Source organism: Cydia pomonella, chromosome 3 (assembly GCF_033807575.1).
Source record: "Cydia pomonella isolate Wapato2018A chromosome 3, ilCydPomo1, whole genome shotgun sequence".
Classification (NCBI taxonomy): domain Eukaryota; kingdom Metazoa; phylum Arthropoda; class Insecta; order Lepidoptera; family Tortricidae; genus Cydia; species Cydia pomonella.
This window is the reverse complement of record NC_084705.1, coordinates 7206356-7231674: the sequence shown is the minus strand read 5'-3', so window position 1 is coordinate 7231674 and position 25319 is coordinate 7206356. Positions and strand designations below refer to the sequence as shown.

The 25319-nt window shown below is 37.1% G+C and overlaps 4 protein-coding genes across 5 annotated transcripts; 2 read left to right on the top strand and 2 right to left on the bottom strand.

Annotated features, from left to right (window-relative positions):
* Positions 1-483: 483 nt before the first annotated feature.
* On the bottom strand, positions 484-2205 carry LOC133515955 (prefoldin subunit 5). The gene is made up of 3 exons (XM_061848606.1): positions 1970-2205; positions 1662-1871; positions 484-1487 (listed from the first exon to the last, which is right to left on the bottom strand). Exons 1-3 carry the CDS (start codon positions 2069-2071, stop codon positions 1314-1316), a joined length of 486 nt encoding a protein of 161 aa, XP_061704590.1. The 5' UTR covers positions 2072-2205; the 3' UTR covers positions 484-1313.
* A 2148-nt stretch (positions 2206-4353) lies between these two features.
* Positions 4354-6532, top strand: LOC133515937 (glutaredoxin-3). Its single transcript, XM_061848586.1, has 4 exons — positions 4354-4621; positions 5041-5209; positions 5414-5682; positions 6297-6532. The coding sequence occupies exons 1-4, from the start codon at positions 4572-4574 to the stop codon at positions 6472-6474; spliced, it is 666 nt and encodes a 221-aa protein (XP_061704570.1). The 5' UTR covers positions 4354-4571; the 3' UTR covers positions 6475-6532.
* A 1710-nt stretch (positions 6533-8242) lies between these two features.
* LOC133515935 (golgin-45) lies at positions 8243-16397 on the top strand. 2 transcript variants are annotated; one of them, XM_061848584.1, is made up of 6 exons: positions 8243-8434; positions 9033-9538; positions 9787-9924; positions 10350-10411; positions 13553-13937; positions 14379-16397. In XM_061848584.1, the coding sequence occupies exons 2-6, from the start codon at positions 9038-9040 to the stop codon at positions 14520-14522; spliced, it is 1230 nt and encodes a 409-aa protein (XP_061704568.1). In that variant the 5' UTR covers positions 8243-8434; positions 9033-9037; the 3' UTR covers positions 14523-16397. The 2 variants fall into 2 exon arrangements, with proteins under 2 accessions (XP_061704568.1, XP_061704567.1); XM_061848583.1 differs by having other exon boundaries at positions 8245-8524.
* On the bottom strand, positions 16388-24862 carry LOC133515936 (protein CREG1). The gene is made up of 6 exons (XM_061848585.1): positions 24696-24862; positions 24322-24516; positions 23939-24093; positions 23158-23277; positions 21027-21108; positions 16388-16676 (listed from the first exon to the last, which is right to left on the bottom strand). Exons 2-6 carry the CDS (start codon positions 24500-24502, stop codon positions 16519-16521), a joined length of 696 nt encoding a protein of 231 aa, XP_061704569.1. The 5' UTR covers positions 24503-24516; positions 24696-24862; the 3' UTR covers positions 16388-16518.
* Between the last annotated feature and the right edge of the window lie 457 nt (positions 24863-25319).

Here is a 25319-nt window from a genome sequence, read left to right as displayed (position 1 = left end):
CTACCTTATTTATTTTATTCCCCAGATCTATCCTACTGACTTTTTTATCACTCTGCGTATCCTATATATAACTTAAAACCGGCACAGGTAGAGCTTAAAGTCAAAAAACTAAGAATCCAAAATATGGTGTGCAAAACTTATTAGTTTTCTAATAATTATCATTCCATTGGTAAGTTTAGACAAGTAACCACTAAGTCACGACATCAAATAAATTTAAAATGAGTAATCATTTAATGACACTTCCTTCCTTGCTGAGACTCCCTTAGACCCGCATGTAGGGTTTGCACGACGGATTTGAAATGTATGTGAAGATCCGCGGATCTGGATCCAGATCTGGATAATTTCATATATTTCGGATCCGGATTGCAGCCCCTACGCGCATGGAATATCGTTCTCCAGCATCACATTTAACATAAACATTTAAAAAAATAGTTTCTATGTGGTTATTAGCATTTGGTTTTGGGTTATAATTAAATAGATCAGTAAAGTTACATTGTTTATTAATTCATAATGCAATGAAGAGACACAATTAGTCTCCTTCAGAAGATCAACACAATTATCTTGTAAGGCCCAAAGCTACAAAATAAAAAAATCTTGTGTGATTGTATTATATAATACACAAAATATGTGTGTTCTAATTTTCCAATTATAGACCTTACAAGCATTTTCACATTAGTTATAAAAGCATTTTTTCAAACAACTCTTAACAAAGCAATTCACATGACAATGAATAAATAATTTAAATGAATAAGTATTCATAAAAAGTTTCTAGGATATTCTCATAACAAAAGAGAATGAGCACATAAGTATTTCTGAAATATATAGGTACTAGAAAATATTACTGACTTAGTAGCTTTGAGCAACACTGGAAGGGAATCAGCATTCACACTATTTCCCCTCTGCCAAAGCACATGCCCCACTAGGCATAGCATGGTGCGTGTTGTGTCTCGTCCATGCACAAACAGAGATTGAGGTGTGCAAGATTTGTGTTTGTGTTGTCATTACAGATTAGATTTTGTATGTAGTGAGTGAGAAGTGTGACTGTAGGCACCTTTCCCCTGCAAAAAATGGCAGAAGGAATGATTCGGGTAAGATATTGCTTGGACTCCTTGCTTTCAACGCGTTGGAAGCCAGTGTTGCTCGTAGCCTAGTACTGCCCAACTGCTGCATAGAATATGTATTACATATATCATTATTATTGCTGAAAACCCTTATTAAGCATGTTGTGACATTTTATCATAAAGTTTTTTAATACCAGTATTAATACAACGTAAATTTGAATATGTGATCAAGTGAGTGGGTCAGTTCCATTGTTATGAGGTGGAAGGTTTCTGCGCCTGCGCTTGAGCCTGCAGCTTCATTTCCATCATCATACAGATTGCTTCTCGCACCTTTGACTTCTCAATGCCCATGACTTGGATTTTCTCCATTTGTTCTGTTACAAACTGGGTTTTTCTTTTGAAATAATCTTTAGCACCTTCTATGTCCTGTAAATAGAAAAAAGCAAGTGCTATTGAATATGGTTAACCATACATAATTTAAACTTGTACAGTCAACATCGAAAGTAGCATATTAGACTATGCATCAAAATGTCTACTATTCTCTAAATGTTTCTACATGTAAAGTAATTAAAAGTAGCATAGTTTAAAAAATAATCTCACCTTTTGTGCATAATATCCTGTGCCTATATCTATTACTACATGTTCAGTATCTGCTATGGTACCAGGCACATACATGGAGCCTGTTAGTGGTACCAGAATACTCTTGCCCTTGCTGCTAGGTGTAATTTTGTCCACGCTCTCGCCAGACTCAACGAATTTGCCTTGAGCCATCTTTAACGTTGAAAGAGAATCTTGGAAGACATTTAGCTCCTGAAACACCAAAATTAGATGACTTCTTATAGTACTGTAAATAATATAAGATTAAATAATAAAAATGTTGCCGTTTTGAGTCATAAGAAATGTCTCACTTGGTCTAGTTGCTGCTTGAGCTGAGCCAACTGGTGAAGATTTAACTTCGACAAGTCGATCTGGTGCATACCCGGCGCTGGAGCGGTAGAAACTGACGCCATTATGTGAGAAATATCAGACCGATACAATAACTAGAGATAAATATTACTTGGAGATGCTACTAGAGCATATTTTGTATTAACCTCACACAAAAGAAAAGTCGTGTGAAACCATTAAACAAATCTAATGACAGTGACAGCTGACAGTAGTGTTTGAGACACGAAATAAACCGTTGTAATATTCATGTTTCTTTATGTTGGCTACCAAGATCAAAGGCGACATATGCGCGACATGAAGTTCGTTTAATGTCAAGTCAGTGAACTTAGCTGACCGATAAAATTGACAGATTATATTCGAGTTTTGACCAGGCTGACGCAACTAGGAACAAAAAAAGTTTTGTATGGAATTTGTTTCGCAAATCTTTGCCAACGAAGTAAAAGAAAACGTCAGTGCTATTTATTCTGTCAAGTTTACATCAAGTCAACTGTTAGCCTAATTGTTTTGTTTGTTATGAAGGCTCCAATGTTTTGTTCGGGTATTTAGTGCAATTTCTTTATTATTTAGTGAAAATATCGAAAATAGTGAACCGTGATCAGAGTAAAGAGCGAGTTTGTTACAATGCCACCGAGAAAACGGTTTACTAAGTGTGAAATATGTGGCAAGCGAGCCACTCGAGAAAATCACGAAAAAAGGGGTTTTATGGCGAAATTTCCCTTGGATAAAGACCGGTATGTATTGCTTTAGATACTTTTGACCTTATTTTGGTTCAGCAGGCTTTAAACACAACGAAAATTTGATATATTATATTATTTTTAGTTGTGAACTAGGGATACTAAAACTATCGATAATTGTATGTTTATGTGTATATCAGTGTAAGTAATTAAATAAAATATGTGAAATTTCTTGAGAACTTGCATGCAATATGACACAAAATTAATTCGTCAAAGATTTTCAGTGAAAAATTATCTAACATTTATGCATTAATGGTCATTATTTAACATGTTTTTTTTTATGTAGTAATTATTTAATATAATAACCTGAAATGCAAGGAAATCAATCTTTCTTTTTATGATCAATAAAAAACATTATACGACACATAGTAAGTTCTATAAGGCATGTGTTATGGGTACTTAGACAACGATATATACATATAAATAGATAGATATTATTTATAGAAAACACCCATGACTCAGCAACATATACGCATGGTCATCACACAAATAAATGCCCATACCAGGATTTGAACCTAGCACCATCGGTTTCATAGGCAGGGTTACTGCCCACTAGGTCAGACCGGTTCTCATGATTAACAGACATATAAATCCGTAAAAATTTAGAGCATTGATAAAGGGTTGTTGATAATTGGATGCCAAAAAAACATGATATATAGATGCATATTAGCGTTAAATAATCAGTTCAGTGATCATCTCATTAGCAAACACTTGGAATATAAACTGTAGATAACCAAGGCTGTATGTTTTCAGATGCAGGCAGTGGGTCAAATTTATTGGGAACGAAGACCTCATCTTCCCATAGAAAAGTTACATTTATTGAAACATGTGTTTGCAGATCATTTTGAAAATAGAGCTATTAATTTTAAAAAAATTGTGAAGGATTTTATAATTACATTCTGATTGTAACGTGTTATCGATTGTAATTCAAGTGTTAACGCCAAAGGGTGGTATTCCACCTATCCAATTTCTTTGTCCAATGTATATTGCGTCTCACATTTTGCTTAATGATAGAGTGAGGACTAGGGTGGAAATATTTTTGCTATCACGTGATAAATTTACATACTGCTTTTCATATCACCTATGAGGAAATGATTATGGTACAAATTTAATTTAACCTAAAAAGTATGCAAAAAGAAAAACAAACGTGTTGCAGAACAGAAAAGTGTCACTTTGATCCCTCCTAGTAGGGAAAAAAAGTGTTACTTTAATCCTTCCTAGTGGGAAAGAAAACGCCCCTTTCGAATGATTTTTTTTACAACACCTGTTGTAAAAAAAATCGGGTCCGCATTAAGCTCGACCACGTATTAGTCCACTCATAAAATTGTCCACTATATAACAACTTAAATGCGGACTCGATCCTAACTTGATTTCGAATACAAAATTTGTAGACAGGAGTCTATGTTTCAACCCTCCCCACTGTATCGATATCGATAAGAAACGCAAGCGTGTAGCGTACTACACTATTTAAATCGCTTATGTTGGTACTATGGTTCTTTGCCAGTTCTTTGTCGTACATTTTGGTGATGATTTGCGAAACAAACTGATTCCACACGCTAGTATGGGAGTCCCATCTCTTAAAACGTAGTGATTATATGCTCTTTGGTTTTGACAATTGTCGGATTTGTCGGCCGTCACCGTCACGTAGTCTTTTCTGTTTGGTTGTGATGTTATTCTTTAAATTAAATTCGAATGAACTAGAAGTTATTTCATGAATGTAATTATTCTATTTTGAGTGAATACACAAGCTTCCAAAAGTGCTAAAGGCGGCAATTTATATTTATCGATCTGCGCTTGTTCTCCGGTCTTATAGAAGTAACCTAATATAAAAATGTCTGTTCCAAATGTTGATTCCGCGGAAAACTTCCAGAATTTGATAAGGTTAGTGGAATAATTATGAAATACAACTCCTGAGAAAGGTTATTTATGCGTGATCACTCGACAAATAAATTATATTTATCGTGACCTTTGACGCTAGGTTAGGTTATTTTCTAGAAACGAAACATTTCCTTAAGATTTATTAAAGTAACTACATTGTATGTATTGCATTAATTTTTGCGTAAGAAGCCTCTATTGTGTCAAATGACGTTTTTATGATAACTCTTGGAGGTCAAGCTCAAAAACCATGCTAAACTATTATGTAAACATGTAATTGTATGAATAATCATAATACAGCATCTGCAGAACTTCATTGTTTTCCGTTTAAAAACATACTGGACGAGTATAATTATATATATTCTTTGCTCTCGGTCAATGCTCTTGCTTAGAAATGCATTGAACAATCTTTTTTTAATTTGCAGATCTCCTACATTAACTGTAGCTCATTTTTCGGCTGAATGGGCAGACCAATGTTGCCAGGTCACAGAGGTGCTCAAGGAACTTTCAAAACTACCAGAAATCCAAGCTAGTGGAGCTAAATTCTGTGTTTGTGATGCAGAGAACCTATCTGAAATCTCATTGAACTATAAGGTATTCAATAGAAAATACAAATTCTTGTTTCATACTAGACTCATGTATCTCATGATCATGTTAAAGTTTACTTTCTAGGTGTGTTAATTTTGTATGGGAAATGGGGTGTTTGGCACTAAAAGTAATAATAAAATCTTGCGTGGAGTAATTTCCAAATCCATTAAAGTTTTGAAAATTGGCGCCATAATTATATTTGATTTGTAGGTTGATTCAGTACCAACTGTAATTTTATTCAAAAATGGATCACAAGTGGACAGAGTGGATGGTGCAGATGCTGCACAAATTACATCAAAGGTAAAGTCTCACAGCCTTGGGAAGGCTGCACCAGCTATATCAACCCCACAGCAGCCATTAGAAGAGAGGCTCAAGGCACTTATCAACAAACATAATGTGATGGTGTTCATGAAAGGCAACAGGGAGACTCCTAGATGTGGATTCAGCAGGACCTTGATTCAGATACTGAATGGAACAGGGTATGTAGTCAGTCCTATTTTTTTTTTCACAATCTTACACAGATGGACCTAGCCCCAAACAAAGCAAAGATTGTATACTATGGGTACTAGATGATGATATATATACTTAAGTTAATAAATACATACATAGGTAACATCCATTACTCAGGAACAAATATTCACGATAAGGCTGGTCCACACAGAGTGAGCATATGCATGAGGAAATTGCCTCAAACGTATGCTCGCTCTGTATGGACCCGCCTATTAACAAACAAATAAATGCTCTTACCGGGATTCAAACCCAGGACCTCCTACTTCATAGGCAGGGTCACTACCAGTCTTTGAAATTTTTTTTACAAAATATGCCCAGAATTTAGCTTGCAAGGAAAAAGGCTCATATCCTAAGGCTTGACAACGGACAAGGCATTGTCAATATGTCACTGCCTGACAAACTTGTTTTATCATTATCAATAAAGATTACAATATATATTTCCATTAATCAGTATTTGAGTTTGGTAGATAAGTTGCTTGATAAAATTGCAATCACTATTAAATAGTGATCGAATTGGTTCACTGATAACAGAAATAAATCAGCAAATAAGTTATCTTATCATGTTATGTTGTTTACATTTCAGGGTTCAATATGGCACTTTTGATATTCTGACTGACGAGGAAGTCCGTCAAGGCCTAAAAGAGTACTCTGATTGGCCAACTTATCCCCAACTTTATGTCAAAGGTGAACTGATTGGGGGGCTAGATATAATCAAGGAACTACAAGCCAGTGGAGAGTTAGATGCAACTCTGAAAGCTTAAGTGAAGGTTTTTGCAACATGGTTGGATTTTATTTATTTCAGTAAAGCTTTTAATAAAAGGATTTTGTTTTTATTACCATTCATTTCAGAAAAACTTAAGTTATCTATCACAGTTGTAATACCTATGCATTGTAAATTAATGACTCTAGCCATGCAGAAGAAACAAACGACTGTCAAGAATCAGAGGGCCTACCGCGAAAAGCGAAATTTCGTTATTTATTTTCCTCTATCACTCAAATATGAAGGGGTGTCACTCAAATAGAGAGATACGCGGCGGCTCTGATGGAAATACCGCGTTCCCCAAGCTTGCTCAAGCTCACGCCTTTCTCTTTCACGGATGCTGTACATCGTGGCCCACCAAAACCGTTATTTTTTTCGTTAGTCTACACTAAAAAAAAATTAAGGCCATATTTGTATACGCAAAAAGGCAGATTAAATAAAATCACTGTTTATCTCTCTTTCTGACGGCTAATAGGGTTGTTTCCAATTTATTGAAACGCTTGTAATACGTTCTATATTAACCAAGCGTTGCCCTAAAATTTAACTTTTACCCTAAAAACGGCTTTAAATATGTTAAATTAACAAAATATATTTTGACCCATGCTTTCGCGCCCAAAACGCTCTTTGAAAATTGTATGACGTCACAGTTTACGGTTTGACACATAACTATGTACATACCAAAGAGTAAAGTAATTATATAGGTACATACACACGTAACACCAAGGCCTCCCGTTGTCTATTCTCAGTGCAGAATTTGATACTCAAGCCGTAGCCATTTAGGTGGTGGGCAAGCTGTGTATGCGTGCGTGTGGGTTTTTAACCAGCTAATAAAATATGTTTTCTGTAATAATGAGTTATTATATATCATAAAGTATTTGTTATCCATTAGCATTTCTATGATGTTAATTTTTAGTGCAGGAGGCTTACCGCGAAAATCGAAGTTCGCCAATTGCGGGCATTTTTCTCTGTCACTCTAATTACGCCTTAGTAAGAGTAAAAGAGAAAGATCCCCGCAATTTGCGAATTTCGATTTTCCCGGTAGGCCCCCTGATATCGAAGCTTCAATTAATTGCCCACCACCAAAATGGCTACGGCTTGAGTATTAAATTTTGTGCGAGAACAGACCTATATACTTACTTCACTCTTTGGAACAGACAACGGGGGGCCTACCGCAAAAACCGAAAATCGTAATGACGATCGAAGTTCGTCATTGCGGGCATTAGTATTTTCGCGGTTATAGCCCAGTGTCAAACCGTGAGTTGTGACGTCATCAGAATCTTCAATGTCGTTTCGACTGCGGTCACGTGACGTGTGTTAAAAAATATTTTAAATTCAATATTTACAAAAATATGCTCATTAGAGGTCCACTAAAGGTAGTTTCACATGTTCTTATAATCCATAAGAATTTATTGGGATACTATTCTGCCCTAAGATTTGTAGATGGAAACAACCCATTAAAGGGATCGACTGTGGTTCTAGGGGGCTCACCGCGGAGACCGCAAATTGCGGGGATCTTTCTCTTTTACTCTCACTGAGACGTAATTAGAGTGACAGAAAAATGCTCGCAATTGACGAACTTCGATTTTCGCTGTTATAGCCCAGACCATTTAAAACGCGCATTCCAGTATTCATCACTAAGTTTTTAGTAGTGTTCAAACAGTTGACTTGAACAGCATACGATGTTAAGTTGGTTGCATTGAGTGTCAGTGTGACATGAAATGAAAGTGACAGACGTAAACTTCCAACTTTTTCTTACAAAGCCTTAAAAACTATGTATTTTAGGACGATATTTGTTTCATTTGCTAGTAAATAATAACTTTGTAATAATCTTGATGTTGTGGAAGTGGAATAGTGGATATGATTATGGTGTTTAATCATAACTAAATTCAATTCAGTAGTAGAATCATCATATTTTTTTCGTCTACCACAGAAAAGAAACTACTTTGTTTTACAGCCATTAAGTAAGCCAAGTGTTAAAAATTTAATTTACGTATCTTTTCTACTGTCACTGTTTCTTATTTCCATGGACGAATTAACTCCTTTCCATCCTAGTAAGTAAACCATTATGTGTTTCGAGTATTTTCCTGGTTTTTGATATTGGTCTGTAGCCCAAACACTTGAAAGAGGGTGCACAGGCCCAGCAGTGGGACATGTATAATGATGATAAATTAAGTATACCTATTTTATCAAGCTTTTAATAAATTTCATCTAAATTCCTCCTTTCTGATTGAGCTGAAATTTAGCATTCCTAATTAAATTCTGTGACATTGATATGTTATCTTCAATCAAGCACTGTGATTGCTACTGGAAGTGGCTATAGAGATAATAGAGAAGCTATTATGTTTGGCTTCCATAGAATATAATACAGTCTTGATCTTGATTGGTTGTATATTGATTGCCTATGTAGTAGGTTATCTGTCTAAGAAATAAGCAGAAAAAATTCAAATTGCTGAAAATTGTTTCCTTTTACTTACTATTTAAAAACATGTTTTGACCTTGATAACTATTCAAATCTATACTAAAATAACTATTCTGTTACATTTTACACAACATTTACAGAAATAATGAGTAAAACACGGACTGCAGGCGATGGCATGGAATCAGATGAAATTGCCACAGAGACTGTGCGAAAAGTTACTGGAAAGCCTACCATTCGAACTGGAAGCAAAGAGACCCTTCTCCCAGGCCGCCTCATCCAGGTTTACCCTACCAGTGTTGTTAGAGCAGAAAAGAAAAGGCCACAACTTAACTCCAAAAGCCCCAAATTTGTTCCTTATGAGCCTTACCCAGCAGCTGTGAAGCCAATAGTGCCTCAAACAGTTTCCAAGTCTAAGAAATCTAAGAATAATATGGACATCAATGTCCTTATATCCCAGATGTCACAAATGGACACAAAATTAAATGAGTTTAAGCCGAGACCAAAGTTAACATCCTCTAGTTCACTGGATCCTGTTACAGTGGATCCTGACAAACATAACCCTGAGAAAGCTGAACTGCAGGCTACTATTGACAAACTAATGGAAGAGAATGAGTCTTTAAAGGATCAGTTGAAACAGCAAGTTCAGGTAATTTTTTATTATATTTTTATATCTTACTTTCTCGGGATTGTCATTTCTTATTTTATTTTACATTACTTGGATATTGTTATATTAACCAGTATTAACCAACCTTTGAAAATTTCCTCTCTCCTTGTACTTCTTGTTGGTGGAATCAATGGTGTTTGTTCTTGGTTTCCTATGTAATTATAACATTAATCTTATTGTAAGTGCCATTGTCTTATCAAGTATAATCAAAAATGTTTGAGTTGTTACAGGTGAACAAAGAATTAAAAACAATGCTTGTGGCATCCATGGGTGAAGATTTAGAGATCCAAGTGCAGTCTCTCAATGAGGACAAGAAGCATTTGGCCGATGCCTTGCTGAACTCTGCTCAGCACTTGTCAACCCATCAAGTGAGTATTTTATGCACCACTAATATTAAATTCAGACTATACTATGATTTTTTATCTCTCACTCTCTGCATAACCCTATTGGTAAGACTATGAGCAAGGAGCGGCAACCGCCGCCGCTGTCATCCAAAACAGATCATCAGATCAATCAGAAGTTGTCTGCCTCTAATCATTTTTTTTTTCTTTAAGCTGTATCTTTTACTGAGGTGTGCCAATAAAGAGATTCTATGCATCATTCAAGTCTAATTTTAACATTTCGATTGAGTCACGGTGCCAATGCCGGGGTGCGGTGGGTTGTGCGACTATAACCCAGATGCATCCTGTCTGTGGTCTCTTATTGGAACTGTAGGCCCAATGCTTCCAAACTTATAAATAATTATGTTTTATGAGATATGTTTATGTTATTTACTTTTAAACTTTGCTTACAGGAGCAAACGGAATGGTTAGCAGGTCAATGTGAAGTGTGGAGAAGCAAATTTCTTGCTAGCAGGTATGTATGCAATCGTAATAATTAATGTTCGCCATGTCAATGTTCTTATATCAATGCCAGCAGGTCTCTTAAATATTTCACCATGTTGCTGGGCATCCTTTCCTTAAATATCACTACTTCAGAACTCGCTAACTATACTCTATGTTGGCATGTATCTGAGGTCTAATTTAAAATCACGGGTCTTAGATTTGCCACCATCTGAATTGGAGCAGATGTGGGTCGGGGTTCAGTTGCACAAACACAAGCTGGCTGTAGGTGTTTTGTATAGACCACCTAATGGCAACTTTCATTCGTTCCTAAATTTACTTGATGATATTCTTGCCATCCTTGTACCTTGTTATGATCATATTATAATTACCGGTGATGTGAATTTGGATATGCTAATACCGACTGGTGCGAATCAGTTAAGTTTTACAAACCTGCTGCATAAATACGAATTGACACAAATCGTTTCGGAACCAACGCGTGTTACGGATAACAGCAAAACTTTGATCGACATCATCTGTTGCCGACCTGATTTTAAAACGACTACGGTGACTGTCACGCATAACAAGGATTTGAGTGATCACGGGTTCATCTATGCCCAGTTTCCCCTTCTGACTCCGAAGCCTCAGCCTAGAACGATTACATACCGACCTATTAATCATTTTGATCCCGAAACTTATAGCTGGGCCGCTTCCGTAACGCCGTGGGAATGGGTTAGCGCAACCCGGGACGTAGACTTGATGGTAAATCGGTTTAATACACTTATTCTGGGCTTATTTGACCACTTTGCGCCGGTAACTACAAGAACGTTCAAAGATCCGCCCTCACCCTGGATTACTGATGTAATAAGAATTATGATGAAGGAGCGGAACAAGGCAGAACAGAAAGCTAGGAAAACAAACTGCCCGGAAAAAAGAAAATTTACCAATCACTTCGCAATCTGGTGACTACGGCAAGGCGAAGAGAAAAAACAGCATACATGACAAAAAAAGTAAATTTGAATATTCACAACCCTAAACAAATGTGGAATGAGGTAAACAACATTTTAGGTAGACAAACGAAAGACGAAATACCTCATCATTTGCGTGCACCGGACCTGGTGAACAACTTTTTCATAGACTCCGTACCTCCAGCACTGCAGCTAAATTCAAATGACTCTATAACACATTCTACGAGCGGCAACACACAGATAGAAACATTGTATTTGCAAAGCGTGTCTGTAGATAAAGTTAATTGTATAATCAATTCCATCAGCTCAAGGGCTGTAGGCAGCGACGGTGTTTCTATAATAATGATTAAACTAACTTTACCGTACTCACTTGATGCTATTACCGCCATCATAAATACCTCAATGTTATCTGGTAGATTCCCGGTGGCCTGGAAAACCTCTATTGTCAAACCGATTCCAAAAACGACATCTCCACAAACCTTCGGTGACCTTCGCCCGATTAGCATTTTATCAGTTCTCTCCAAAATCCAAGAGAAAGTGGTGAACGAGCAGGTACGAACGCACTTGGAGAAAAACAAAATATTGCCAGAAGCTCAATCTGGATTTCGCAAACATCATAGCACTACAACAGCTATTGCGCATTTGGTGGATGAGACACTTAAGGCTTCTAACGATGGACTTGCGACAATTCTTGTCTTGTTAGACTTTAGCCGCGCATTTGATAGTATATTGATTACCGTGCTACTTAACAGAATGAAGATCTACGGATTTTCTGAGTCACTTTGTCAATGGTTCTGTTCCTATTTCTCAGACAGAAACCAAATTGTTGAATGCCCAAACGACGAAGGTAAAATTGCTCGCTCATCACCCCGAATGCTTAACAGAGGAGTAATCCAAGGGTCAATATTGGGTCCGACTTTATATAGTCTGTACACTTCGAGTCTTCTCGAGGTCATCAAAAATTGTTCGTACCACATGTATGCGGATGACACCCAGCTAATGAAGCATATACGCCCCACAGAAACTGACGTGACACTTGCAATATCGCAAATTAATACCGATTTAGAAGCTGTAGCAGGTTGGTCCAATGACAATGGTCTCATCATTAACCCTAAAAAATCTGTCTTCATTATTTTAGGAACGAAAAAACAGATTGCTAAAGTACGTGGCTTTGAAATGGATTTGCGAATATCAGGGCTGCCTATATCAGAAGAAAGTCAGGTTAAAAATTTAGGCATCGTAATGGAGGAGTCGCTTCGATTTGAAGCTCATATAAATTCCAAAATACCAAAATGTTATGGTGCACTAAAATCATTATATAAGCTTAGACCCTACCTAACACAAAATGTTCGCGAACGCTTGTCAGATGCACTAGTTTTATCCCAACTGGATTATGGAGACGTTGTATATGGGCCTTGCATAAGAAAAAGAACAGAACGAGTGATTTAACGTGTGCAAAATTCATGCATGCGTTTCTGTCAAGATATCCCTCGTCGCTCACATATTAGCCCTTACCTCAATAAAGCTGGTAAGCTGAATATGTCAAATAGACGAATATTAAAGCTTGCGGCTATGGTATTTACGCTTAAACAATCTGGCATTCCACCATATCTCGCGCGTAAACTTGAATGGAAGCCTAACCGAAAGTTGAAAGGTTTGCGTGAGCAACAAGAGCGTATCTCCCTTCCACTATTTCGGCTTCAGTCATTTAGAGGCAGTTTTCGCTATGCTGCGTCTAAATGCTGGAACAATTTGCCGCCACCCGTAGTTAACAGTAAGTCCCTGGCGGTTTTCAAACTGCGTTGCAAGGCATATTTACTGGACCTCCAAAAGGAAGTAACATACACTTTTGGTTGAATGACCTGCTCTATAGATATTTAAATTTAGTTATCTTTTTTTTTTTTTGTATTCACTGCGTATTGTTCGGTTTTGCTATCCTGTCTTAAATGTAATAGTGTTAATGTTTCTGCTGTCCTTAGCTAGATGTACAAATACGGCGGTGGCAGAATAACAGCGTCCGTTGCTGGAAGTCCTTAGGGCCGCTGTGCCCCGAGGCCTTTTGGCGCAGACATTAGCTGAGCCACTTTCCCTTTCAATTAGTTTCTAAGCATTATTGTGTACTTTTATTATGTACTTATGTTTAAACTTTTTGAATAAACGTCTTTATTATTATTATTATATTATTATTATACTTATATTTCTTTCAGCCTGATGGTGGAAGAGCTAGCAAACTGGAAGAAAGTTCTTAACGAAAAAACCGTCAATTTACAACAAGCAATAAAGCAATTGCTGGACGAGAGGTGCAGGACTAGAGACATGATGTTATGCACCTATAAAAACCTCTACAGCCTCCACGAGAAGTGGCTCGAGAACATCGCCATTTCAGAATACGTGGGCAACAATAAAGTATACAACCAACCGATTGGGAACCTAAACTTGAACACTACAATACCACACTCTTCAAATATAATTGACTTAGCGCTGGTAAATTTGAAATTATCAGAGAATGTCAGCAGTTCTAATGAGAAGCCGGACATCAGCTATCTTGATAATTTACCGACTGAGACGGATGGCGAGAAACATGCTGAGAATGTGAGTTATTATTTATTATATTGTAATTTGTTTTGTGAAACAAAACACATTAGCACATTAGAAGAAAAATTGACTACTTATAAGGCCGCAGAATGGGCGCACGCGGCGAGCGGGAGGCGCGGCGCTGTCGTCCAATACCGAACCCACCTCGTGCATCCAGTCCGCGACCTTAAACGGATCAATGTGTAAACAGGTCCTTTTTGAACTTACTCCTGAATAGTACCTAGTACCTACCTACCCAATAGTGCTAATGGACGGGCATATCGAACCGCGACCTTAGTCCGGTCGGCATATCTCTTTCTCGTTTTCACTCATATAGCTGCGTCTTTAACAGACGTACGGCGAACCACCTTCCACTTCTGTGTGCAAGTTAGTCTTATGGGCCGATGGGTTCACAATCTTCCTATAGTGACAGATATACTTACCTACACTTTGTTTTAGATAATGGCCATGCCTTTAGAAGTAAAGAAGGTGAGCGAAGAACCTGTGAACGCCTTAGTGCACCACGCGTACAACAGCAGCAGCAGCACTCCAAGACCTATTGCCTCGTGTGTGCACTGCAATGGCAAGGTGCAGTTGCTGTAAGCTTGTGTAGAAAAAACATCGCTTTAGAGGAACTCCAGACTATAGCCCTGCCAGTGACCTTTAGAACGCCACGCGTATCGTGCGCGATGCGTCATCGTGAACCTTGTCGTAATGCACGAAAGTTGATATTGGGCTGCAGACGCGTGCGTCAGTTGACGTCTGGCGGACAAAGGGTTAAGCAGACGGTTCTTAAGGTACTTCCGAGGTTTTCGATTATGTTAATGTAAGCTTGGGGAATGTGTCTTAACCTTTTGACTGCCACGTCGATTTTATATGACACGCAATAGTAAACTTCATTAAAATGTAATAATATTTTATTTACACTGTAACCTTCAAAGGGTCAAAAGATATTACTTAACGTAACATCAGTCTATTTCTATCAAATACAATCATTCTTTTAATCATACCAGTGTTAACTATTTAAAACTCTCGCGGAACGTAAGTAGAACATAATATGCCTATTATGCAGATATTGACGTGATATACGGTCACAAGTGAAAATATCGATATGAAAAAAGTGCCAAAAATATGTATACACGACAAGACTATTGGCCATATATATTAAGCTAGGTAGTGTATACATATTTTTGGCACTTTTTTCGTGTCGATATTTTCAGACTACCTAAAGCTAGACGCATTTCGTTTCGTACGACACGAAGCCGCGTCACATACGAACCTATTACAGAAGCTTCATATACCTATTTTATCATGTGTAGTATATCGTCGTCTTAAAAAAAGCTAATGGCTCATGAATTAATACATTGATGATAATAATGATACGATGATGTTTGACTTTTAAATTTCACTTGGAGAATCTCGTTTCGATGCATTGTTGATGTCGAGAAACTATTTTAAAGCTTATTAAACTGTGAGACGAGTTAGAATTATGCGAAGCGAGGAATACCCATGCCGCCGAGGCATTAGCTTTTTTAGAATTGCTAAGGAATTGATAATATATAAAATGTTCCAAAAATATAAAATTATGAATATTCCTTATTCTCGAGATTTTACTATGTTGTGTATTCAGGTAATTCCGAAAAGTTTTGATTGTCGGTAATTCCAAAAATGGATACTATGGAATTATGGGTGATTTTAGGAATTAGCCGACATTTTGAAGTAGTCGGAATTATCCGAATACACCTTATGCCTGACGCACACAAAAATTACCGACTTATACCAATTTTTGAGCAATCATACATGAATTTAGAGGTAATCGATAAATTATAGATACAAATCCGCAGTAAAATCATAATTGAATTAGATTAATTTTTAGACAAGTTTATAAAATAAAACTATTATAATTAAATTGAATGAATGAGTGAGATTATTGTTTGTAGAGGCTAAAACAATGACTTTTGACTATATGATCATGTCCAAAAAAAAATCGCATGACTGTGCGAAGATATATTTCAAATTTGAAATTGCTTTGGTACCTGGTATTAACGATTTTATTTTAGATTTTAAGTAGGCAAAATGCTTTAGATTTGAAGAATTTTATAACTTACAAACTTGTTCTTTATTGTTACCTAAACTCAAGTTAAAGCATAATAATTATAATAAGGTATATTTCGGATTTAACTCAATTATTATTTTCATTGCTCTTTGGTGTTATTTTTACTCGATTATAAAACGATGTCTAACATCGATTAATAGGAAAACAATCAGATTAACCCATGTAATTATGAAAGCAATTTGGTCGGTGAGATAGGAGTAATAGCTTGTTATATAAATATAAGTACTTAGGTAATTAATGAAACTTGGCTTATTGCCCAACACGGGTGAATGCCAAATGGTGCTTTTATTTCGTTATTTACAACTATGTCATTCCAATTGTATGTTTAATCTTATTTAAATAAAATAAACAATTGGTAAAAATACTTTTTTTATTTCAAATTCCTTATAAAAATAACCTTATAGGTTCATTTCCATAATATCACATTTTGTTACATTAAAATATTTAGAATACTACGTATCTGTAGATTAATTTTATTAAATTCTAACTTTGGAGATAGAGGATTTGACTTCTTGGTGTATTAGAGATTTGTGTGTAGTTGTACGCGAGGTAGTCCTTAACAGGAATATACTTGGCACCTCCAAAGTAGTCTACCATTGCTATTTGTGCAATCTTCAGCTTCGCAACGAACCAATCGTGATCTGTAACAGATAATTTAAAGGTACTTAACACGAATATGTTCACTTTCAAATTAAATCCCGAATTATGGAGCAATGTAGGCACATTTTATGGCAATTAACTTATTGAGAGCCAATTATGAAATCAAGAAATGGATTTGTATAACTTGGTATTTTCTTCCGTAATCCCTCGTCTCGTCATAATCATAATAAATAAAACTGATTTCTCTGTGGACATTTTCTGAGTGGACAAACAAGATAATTCAACAATATTCGGTGTGCGGTCAATAGACTTTTGAAGGTGACTTACGTATTGCGAAGCAAACACTGTATGATCGCATAAATTTACTCGTACGAAATTGAAGTGTTTGTTGTTGGGAATAGAATATACCTAAAACGTCTGTTTATAATGTTTTGCAATTGTTTTGTTGTCCGTCTTGCAATTGTCGCTTTTTTTTTAATTTGGCTTATTCCCACACATGCCGTAAAATACTAATTTAGAAGTCCAATACAATTTCAAAATTCTCTTGCATAGTTATTGCCTAAGAGGCACAGAGGCAGAAATTGATTGGTTTATTAGAAAATACAATTCCAATTCCACTAACGAGGGCGCCACTGGACGGACGATGTAGTCAGTGCCGGATTAAGACATTTTGATGCCCTAAGCATTTCTAGACCATGGTGCCCCCTCATCAAGATAACATTGAATTTTCTTGGTAAATTGAGTGACGTTTATTGCCGCATTACTGCTGAGAATAGAATTTTCAATCCAACACATCATTTTATCACGGAAATTGACAGTACTGCAGCAGTAATGTTCCAACAGTATATGTAAGGTCAAGTGTTAGCAAATTGAAGATCGTGCTTCGCATAAGGCCGGAAGTGAGCCAACCAATGTCCAAGTGTGAGAAGACATAAAAGGCATAGGCCGTACTCCGCACAGGGTTTTGCAACCTCTAGAGCTTTCCTGCGAAGCTCATTCATGTGAGAGCAAAGGCAGAGCTTCAGTAGAGGCTTGGCCATTGGCCATTGGTTCTTGTCAGAACACGAACCAATGGCCGCAAGTGTCTTAAATAGCAAATTATTGTTAACGAAAACGGGACTTAATAGGGTAAGTTTTAAAATTACCACTGACCCGACGTTTCAAAAACGGCGTTTTCCCCATAGTCTCGGAGAAGACTGGGTAAAGTCGACATCATTATCTTGACGTTGGAGGTAATTTTAGAACTAAATCAAACGCGATTAAGCCCCGTTTTCTTAAATAATAATGTATCACAATTAGGCCAATAAAATTAGATTTTTTCGAATTTGGTCCTAAAAATGCGTGTAATCCGAGTTTGCTCCATTCCAGGAGGTGTGCATAAATGTTTCCTCTTTTTCAGTTTTTTTTTGCTTGAAAATCGAAAACGGTACGTCCGGCGCAAAATTTGTTCTAATTATGATTAAAACTGATATCTGAGGATCCGAAATGTAATTTAATTATGTTCTTGCAATAAAACATATTGATTTATTGAAGGTACCCTAATACGAGTATGTATTCCTAGTCTAAATTGTATAAAAAGGTCGACATTTTTTATTTTTGGTAAAATCATGTTAAAAATCCAAAAACGCCTTCTTACCATGCAGTGTCTAATCCACGAACTGTCGTATGTCCTTCAAAATCAAGTGATTTCGAAAGGAAAAAAATATCTCCTAAGGATCCCAAAATGTATGCATACCCCCTGGGATGGAGCAAACTTGGATTACACGCATTTAGAATGAAATGAAAGTATTAAAACATTTTCCAGCTTGCTGGGAATTAATTCCTCAAAACGCTATTTTTGGATCTAATTTGATTGGCCTAAATCGTAAAAGTTTAAATCAGTGTTTTTAAAGGCAAAGTCTAAGGCTGAGCTTTTCATAAGGCTGAACGCTCGGAGCGTTCGATCGGCGCTTACGGATGAGGCATGGATGAGGCCAAAGGTCGAGCTGGAAGAAAGCATTTGAATTTGACCACTGGCGAGGTATGAATGGCTGAACGTCCGGAGCGTCCGATCGCGGTGGGTTATCATACAATAGGGTAAAGGCACCAGTAGTCAGCCTTATAACGCATTTTTAAAGTTTGTACTCTCGACGTTTCTACAGGATTAGTCGGATAAATAAACGCATAACATGGTTAGATCAAGTGTTTATTATAGTTTTAAAATAAAGTATGTCAAAAAATAACAATCCTCTTTATAATATCTATAATTAAGATTAAACAAAAAATGGCACTTTTCTCCAGTAGTCTGCCTCTAAAATCCAGTAAGCAGCCTTCGTGTACCCAGTACTCAGCCTTTATAAACTATTAATAACAATGAAATAAAAAACACTATTATTTGTATTAAAGTTAACGATATTATAATATTTATCATTCCTAGGTAGGAAGCTAGAGTATAGGTAGGTCTAGGAACCTATACTCTTATAAGTACAATTCTCATGCCACGAAATCTGTAGGCCATAGGTGCTTAAAATTATTCTTGCAAACTAATAAACACTCTAGTTATCTTCTTATTTTTTATTAATGAATCTGTTTATTTAATAGAATTCATTATTTTTAAAATTGGTTTAAATGCTGGTGAAACCCGTGCAGGGGTCCGTTAGATATTGGAATATTTCTCAACAAAAGTATGTACACACTTTTGAACCTTATTTAAATGAGTTAAAGTTCATAATATTTGGCAGCGACGTACCGAGGAAGATAATGGCTGAGTACTGGATCCGTGAAACCCAGTGGTCAGCCGCATTAAAACGTTATTTCAAATGCGGCTGACTACTGGGTTTTACTTTAAATTGACTGAGACATGCCTAACAAAATTTGAAAATGTAAATGTAACGGTCCTAACGGTCGTATTGGATCGAAAATAAAAAAAATAACTAATAACCCGAAAGTCAGCCGCGGGAGGCTGGGCACTGGATTTTTTGTAAAAAAGTAGTATCCAGTGGTCAATCTCCTCAATTTATAAGTTAAATATTGATATTTCTATTTAAATATAACGTAATTTAATAGATAAACTAACCAATAAATCCATCATTAACAAAAAACAGTAACTTTTTATATTAAAACATATTTTTTCTCACGCGTTAAAAGAACACCACGTGCAGTAAAAAATATGGCGGACATGACACTCCAGCTCTCGTCAAAAAACATCACCTTTATGAACGAGTATATTTCCTCTCCCCGACACCTCACCGCACCTGTCGCGTTACTTGTTAACGAATAAGGAATCAGTGCTCCTATTTGACTACACGCGATTTGTTTAATCGAATATACCAGATATTTATGATCAATAAACGACTTAAAAGGCTGACTACTGGTCCCTGGCTGGCCACTGGTGCTGTTACCCTACAACTGATGGCGAGGTGTGAGCAAGGCAGAAGGCCCAGCTTCGAGAGAGGACAGCTTAGATTTGGATCCATGTTAAGTGAAAGTAAGGCAGTTTGCACAAAGTAGAAGGCCTAGCGTCGCATAAGACCTAACGCCGAATTGCAATAGAGTGGCTTGAAATCGAACCTATGTAATCACGGTTCTCCTACTGCTCGGCCTTTGGCTTAAGTGGAAACCGAAACTTAATAAGTCGCATGATCGTGGTTCTGCAGCAACTCGGCCAGGCCGACACATCTGGCGTGCAAGAGAGCAAAATTCGCTACAAAATCGGTAATCTACGTCGAGAAAATCGGTTGGCCACAAGCCCGACGGTAAGATATTTTGGCTATGAGCTTTGAGGGCCTCCGCGAAGGGTTGGAGATATGCTTACGTGTCCTCACTCTATTACGACCCCGTTATTAGATGGGTACTTGCACACGTCAAAGTCGACAAAAAGTTTCGTGTACATAAGTACTACGACTGCGATGCTGATGCAGCCTGCGCGTTTTTTTCCTACGATTTTGGTGCCCCCCTAGACGTGGTGCCCTAAGCAAGTGCTTATTTTGCTTAATGGTTAATCCGGCACTGGATGTAGTCTAGACGAAAATAAATAACAAAAGTGACTCAATAATAAATATACCTTCATTTATTAGATCACTTTTTTTACTGTGGTATGAAAAAAAATTGTGGACGTCCTTAATCATGTCTATTTTTTTAATTCATCCACGAACGCAGTATTTTAGTCCAGGGGTAGGCAAAGTACGGCCCGCGGGCCAGCTGCGGCCCGAGGTAAAATTTTATCCAGCCCGCCGCAGGTCCTTCAAAATAATTTGTATATAACCCGCAAAATAATAGTAATACTTTTTGCTGCAATTCTGGCCCTCCTATAAAATGTCTTAAGATTTCTGGCCCGCCATGAAAAAAGTTTTCCCACCACTGTCTTAGTTGAAGCCACAAAAATAAGTGGTTACTCTTATAATAATACATACCAGAGGGGAAGTTAGCCATAGCCGGATGCCGCTCAAACAACGCGCCTTTCGCGAAAGTGTACTCGGGGGTGCCCTCCTTGACCTGCCGATAATATTGCGATGAGACAGTCTTCTATTAACCAACAAGTACCTACTAGAGCGGACTGATAGTACTTATGTAGGTATGTAGAGAGGTATAGATATACTAACCCCCTTTTTCATAAAAGATTACAAGTTTTAATTTGTTAATTTGATTTCTCTCTTTCTTACAGTTACAGTCAAAATGGCAGATAACACAAAACGATTAATAGCTAATTGACGCTTGTAGCATGTTTATGAACATACCCTGGACTCTGGACAGACGGGGGAAATTTTGGTTTGACAATAGTGCAAAGGCAAATTAAAGTTGAAAATCAAGCAGATATGTCTGCATTATTATTTAACTCCATAACAAACGCTCGTGCTTTCAAGCCCGGTCATTTGTAAGGCGTGCGTGGGGATATATATCCAACAGGTACAGGCCGTTTGGAGAGCTAGAACGCCAGCTGGAACCCATTCACGGGTAGGTACATACATAAATAGATACCCGTAAACCGGTTGCAACAGGCATTGGGAGCTATTATAGAAAAATTAAAAGAGTACTGGTCTATGGTTTAAATTTGGGTGGAATATACACTGAAAGAAATGTTTGCATAACTGTAACAAACATTTTGGTTACTGTTTACACAAAAATTGGGACTTGCGAACTATGTGTTATATGTTACAAAACCGTGTTTGGCTATCAGTGTTCAGGTATTTATTATACACTACAAAATAAGTTTTGTAAATTTATGCAAAGTTTATTTTCTAATAACCGTAGTTTAGTTATTTAGTAAAGTTACAAAACCAGTTCGGCTATTTATTTTTTTCAGTGTAATAAGTAAATATTATTATTATAGGACATTATTACACAAATTGACTAAGTCCCACAGTAAGCTCAATAAGGCTTGTGTTGAGGGTGCTTAGACAACGATATATATAAATAAATATTACAAATATTTAAATACATAGAAAACACCCATGACTCAGGAACAAATATCCATGCTCATCACACGAATAAATGCCCTTACCAGGATTTGAACCCGGGACCATCAGCTTCGTAGGCAGGGTCACTACCCACTAGGCCAAACCGGCCGTCAAAGACAGGGCTATTGCTAAGAGTTCCGGACACTTGCCATAACATTGTGATGTACAGTGTTATTAAGGCAGGCAGTGTCTCGCCACTCACTAGATGGGCACCTGATGCGCCATCGTAGACGGCCAGGCGGAACACCAGCGTGAGTGGCTCAGGTTTGTCGAGAGGTGTGCTGCGCTTTCTCCGAAGTTACTGGCGGTGTTATGCCGTTTAACACTTCACCCCCTGGAGCATACAGCTCTAACGAATCCCCTCTGGACGGCCAATTAAGGCAAGCCAGAGCTGAGAGTCCTTGGGTCCACTTTATTTAACTTATTATTATTTATTTATATTATATTATTTAATTTGCTACATTTTCAACTTTCATTTGCCTTTGCTCTATTGTCGAACCTAAATTGCCCCCATCTGTCCGGGGTATGATTAGGAATAACGCGATTACTGTCTAAGAAACGTTATCACGATTTACTTAATTTTGTTCAATGCACACAATTTACTTAATTTACTACCCTGGGTGTGTAGACAAGATGCCAATCGTTCACGCTCCGTGGCGTAGCGTAGTTACCTCTCTCTATCACTCTTCCATATCATATTAGTGGGACAGAGATAGTTGCGTTTCGTTCGCTACGGAGCGTTAACGATTAGTATATTATCTACGCACCCTGGTAACCCTTTTCCAGGCATAGTAAAATTTATCGACCATATATCGACATTTTCAACCTTAGCATTTCGATGTATGGTTCAAATCACATTGAACTACTGCAAAAATGTAACTATTTGTAATATATTTGTTTTTTTTTTTATAAACCTTTTGGTGTGGCCTGTAAAACGGTTAAGGGCCACTTGTGCATTCCAGAGTTAGCCAACTAAGTCGGAGTTAACCGAATTAGTTGGCTAACCTTGATATGTGTATTTTCTTTTAAGTATGTGTTGTATGAAAATTCTGATTGTGTATGCTTATACTCCAATAAACATGCATACCTTCTTCATGATACCCGAGAGCATCAGTCTGGTGCAGCGAGGATCTTCAGGGTCCCACTGCTGGCTCTCACAGTATCTTGTCTCCTCTAAGCTCACAAGTACTGTAGCACGGTTGTTTTTCTATAAAAAAAAAATCAACACATATATATTAAACCTAAAACTGCCCAAATCAAGTTCAATAATTTTTATTAGTTCCAGAAATAAAAGATTTCAAATTATTCTTATTCTGGTTGGTAGTAATATCCACTGGAAATGTTACTAAGGAAAAACTAACTAATAATGATTATCTGAAAAAAAACCTGGCACATGGTTAATTAGGGAACAAATGCAGAACAAGGTCATAAGGAAAAGTAATTCAGAAACTTCAATTTATAAATAACTGTATAACTACAAAAAACTTGGTAAACTTACATGCCCTCATCTAGTCTATCAATAGCATATAGGCTAATCTAAGAGTGCTCCATGGTCTAGGGGACACCTATATAAATTAACTTTAACAATTAATTATAAAATACTAAGGTTTAATTTTTGGAAGTCTGTTAACCTCTAGCGACCCACCATACAAGAATAATTTGCAGTCAAATTAGAAAATAGAAACAATGGTATTTGAAAATAGATTTTAATATACTTTGTTTTAAAATCGAACTAAATAAAACAAAAGGAACTTTGTTCCATTTAATAATGGTTTAAATTTCATTGGACATAATTTGTACTAGTATTAAGACCGTGAAATGCTAGAATACAATAGAACACAAATAAAAATATTAAAAATATAGTTTACCGATAAATCCTTAGCCGTAAAATCTAACGGTGACATGTAGAAATATGGAATGCCTGTTGAATTTTTAATGTATCCATCAGCAATGGATTTCACATTCGAGAATGGGAATCCTTCAATGGCAGGCAACACAGATACAGTTGCGATAGAGGCCCAATCTGAAAACGAATTGGTTTACATAATTTAGTTGCTCATTATCATACTTAATGAATATACATCCTCCAAGAAGTATATCATTTCAATATATTTTGGCAATGTCAATTGTAAGAAATCAAATGTGAAAACATAAATGGGATAATGATACAACAGACGTAAAATAAAATGGTCACATAGTTTTGCATACAAAGTTTCTATGGTACATTCTAGAGGAATAGTGTAAATTATACCTGCATTATGAAGCGTATATCTGGCCATAGCAATAAGCTCAGTATGTGGGGGTGGATCAGAACCATATTCATATGGCCTACGAGTAGGAATCTCATTTGCAGCTTCCCGTGCAGTCCATTTGCCGTTAACGCAGAAGTTCAGCACACACAGCGCCAAGTGTATAAACAACGCGAACTTCATTTTATTAATGCCAACTGAAAGTTAAAGGTTCAATATTTGAATTGTTGTTACAAATTCAAAAAATAACGTGCTGTGAAATAAGTGCTCAAAACTATGTTCATTCTACGAGATACAAGGTAAACTTTTTAAGATTTAATTTTGTGGCTAAGCAACACAATTTATGCCTCAAGTTATGTTAAAATAGTGAACTAACCGGATTGCTGGGCACGTGTGTTGTTAATTAAGTAAACCGAAACACTGGATGGTAAAAATATGCGAAGTCATACGGCTCAAACTCGAACTCGTCCGCGCTCCGCGCTGTATTTATAACTGCTGCGTACGAAAATGCAATGCGCGCGTCACTGGCTGACAATTGAAACAAGTAACAAACGTCATATTATGGCCGCGTTCATTGATTGTGAAATACAATACAAGCAAAGAAGTAGAATAGTACATTCCTGTTGTTTACCTTTTTTTTTTATACTACGTCGGTGGCAAACAAGCATACGACCCGCCTGATGGTAAGCAGTCTCCGTAGCCTATGTACGCCTGCAACTCCAGAAGAGTTACATGCGCGTTGCCGACCCTAACCCCCTCCCCCCTCGTTGAGCTCTGGCAACCTTACTCACCGGCAGGAACACAACACTATGAGTAGGGTCTAGTGTTATTTGGCTGCTGTTTTCTGTAAGGTGGAGGTACTTCCCCAGTTGGGCTCTGTTCTAGATCTGGAATGACATCCACTGGCTGTGCCCTACCACACAAAGCGAGATGACATTCACAATGCCCATACCTCTCTTATGGACGTAGTTTAAGGACGTACCCGGGTCCAGAACCTATT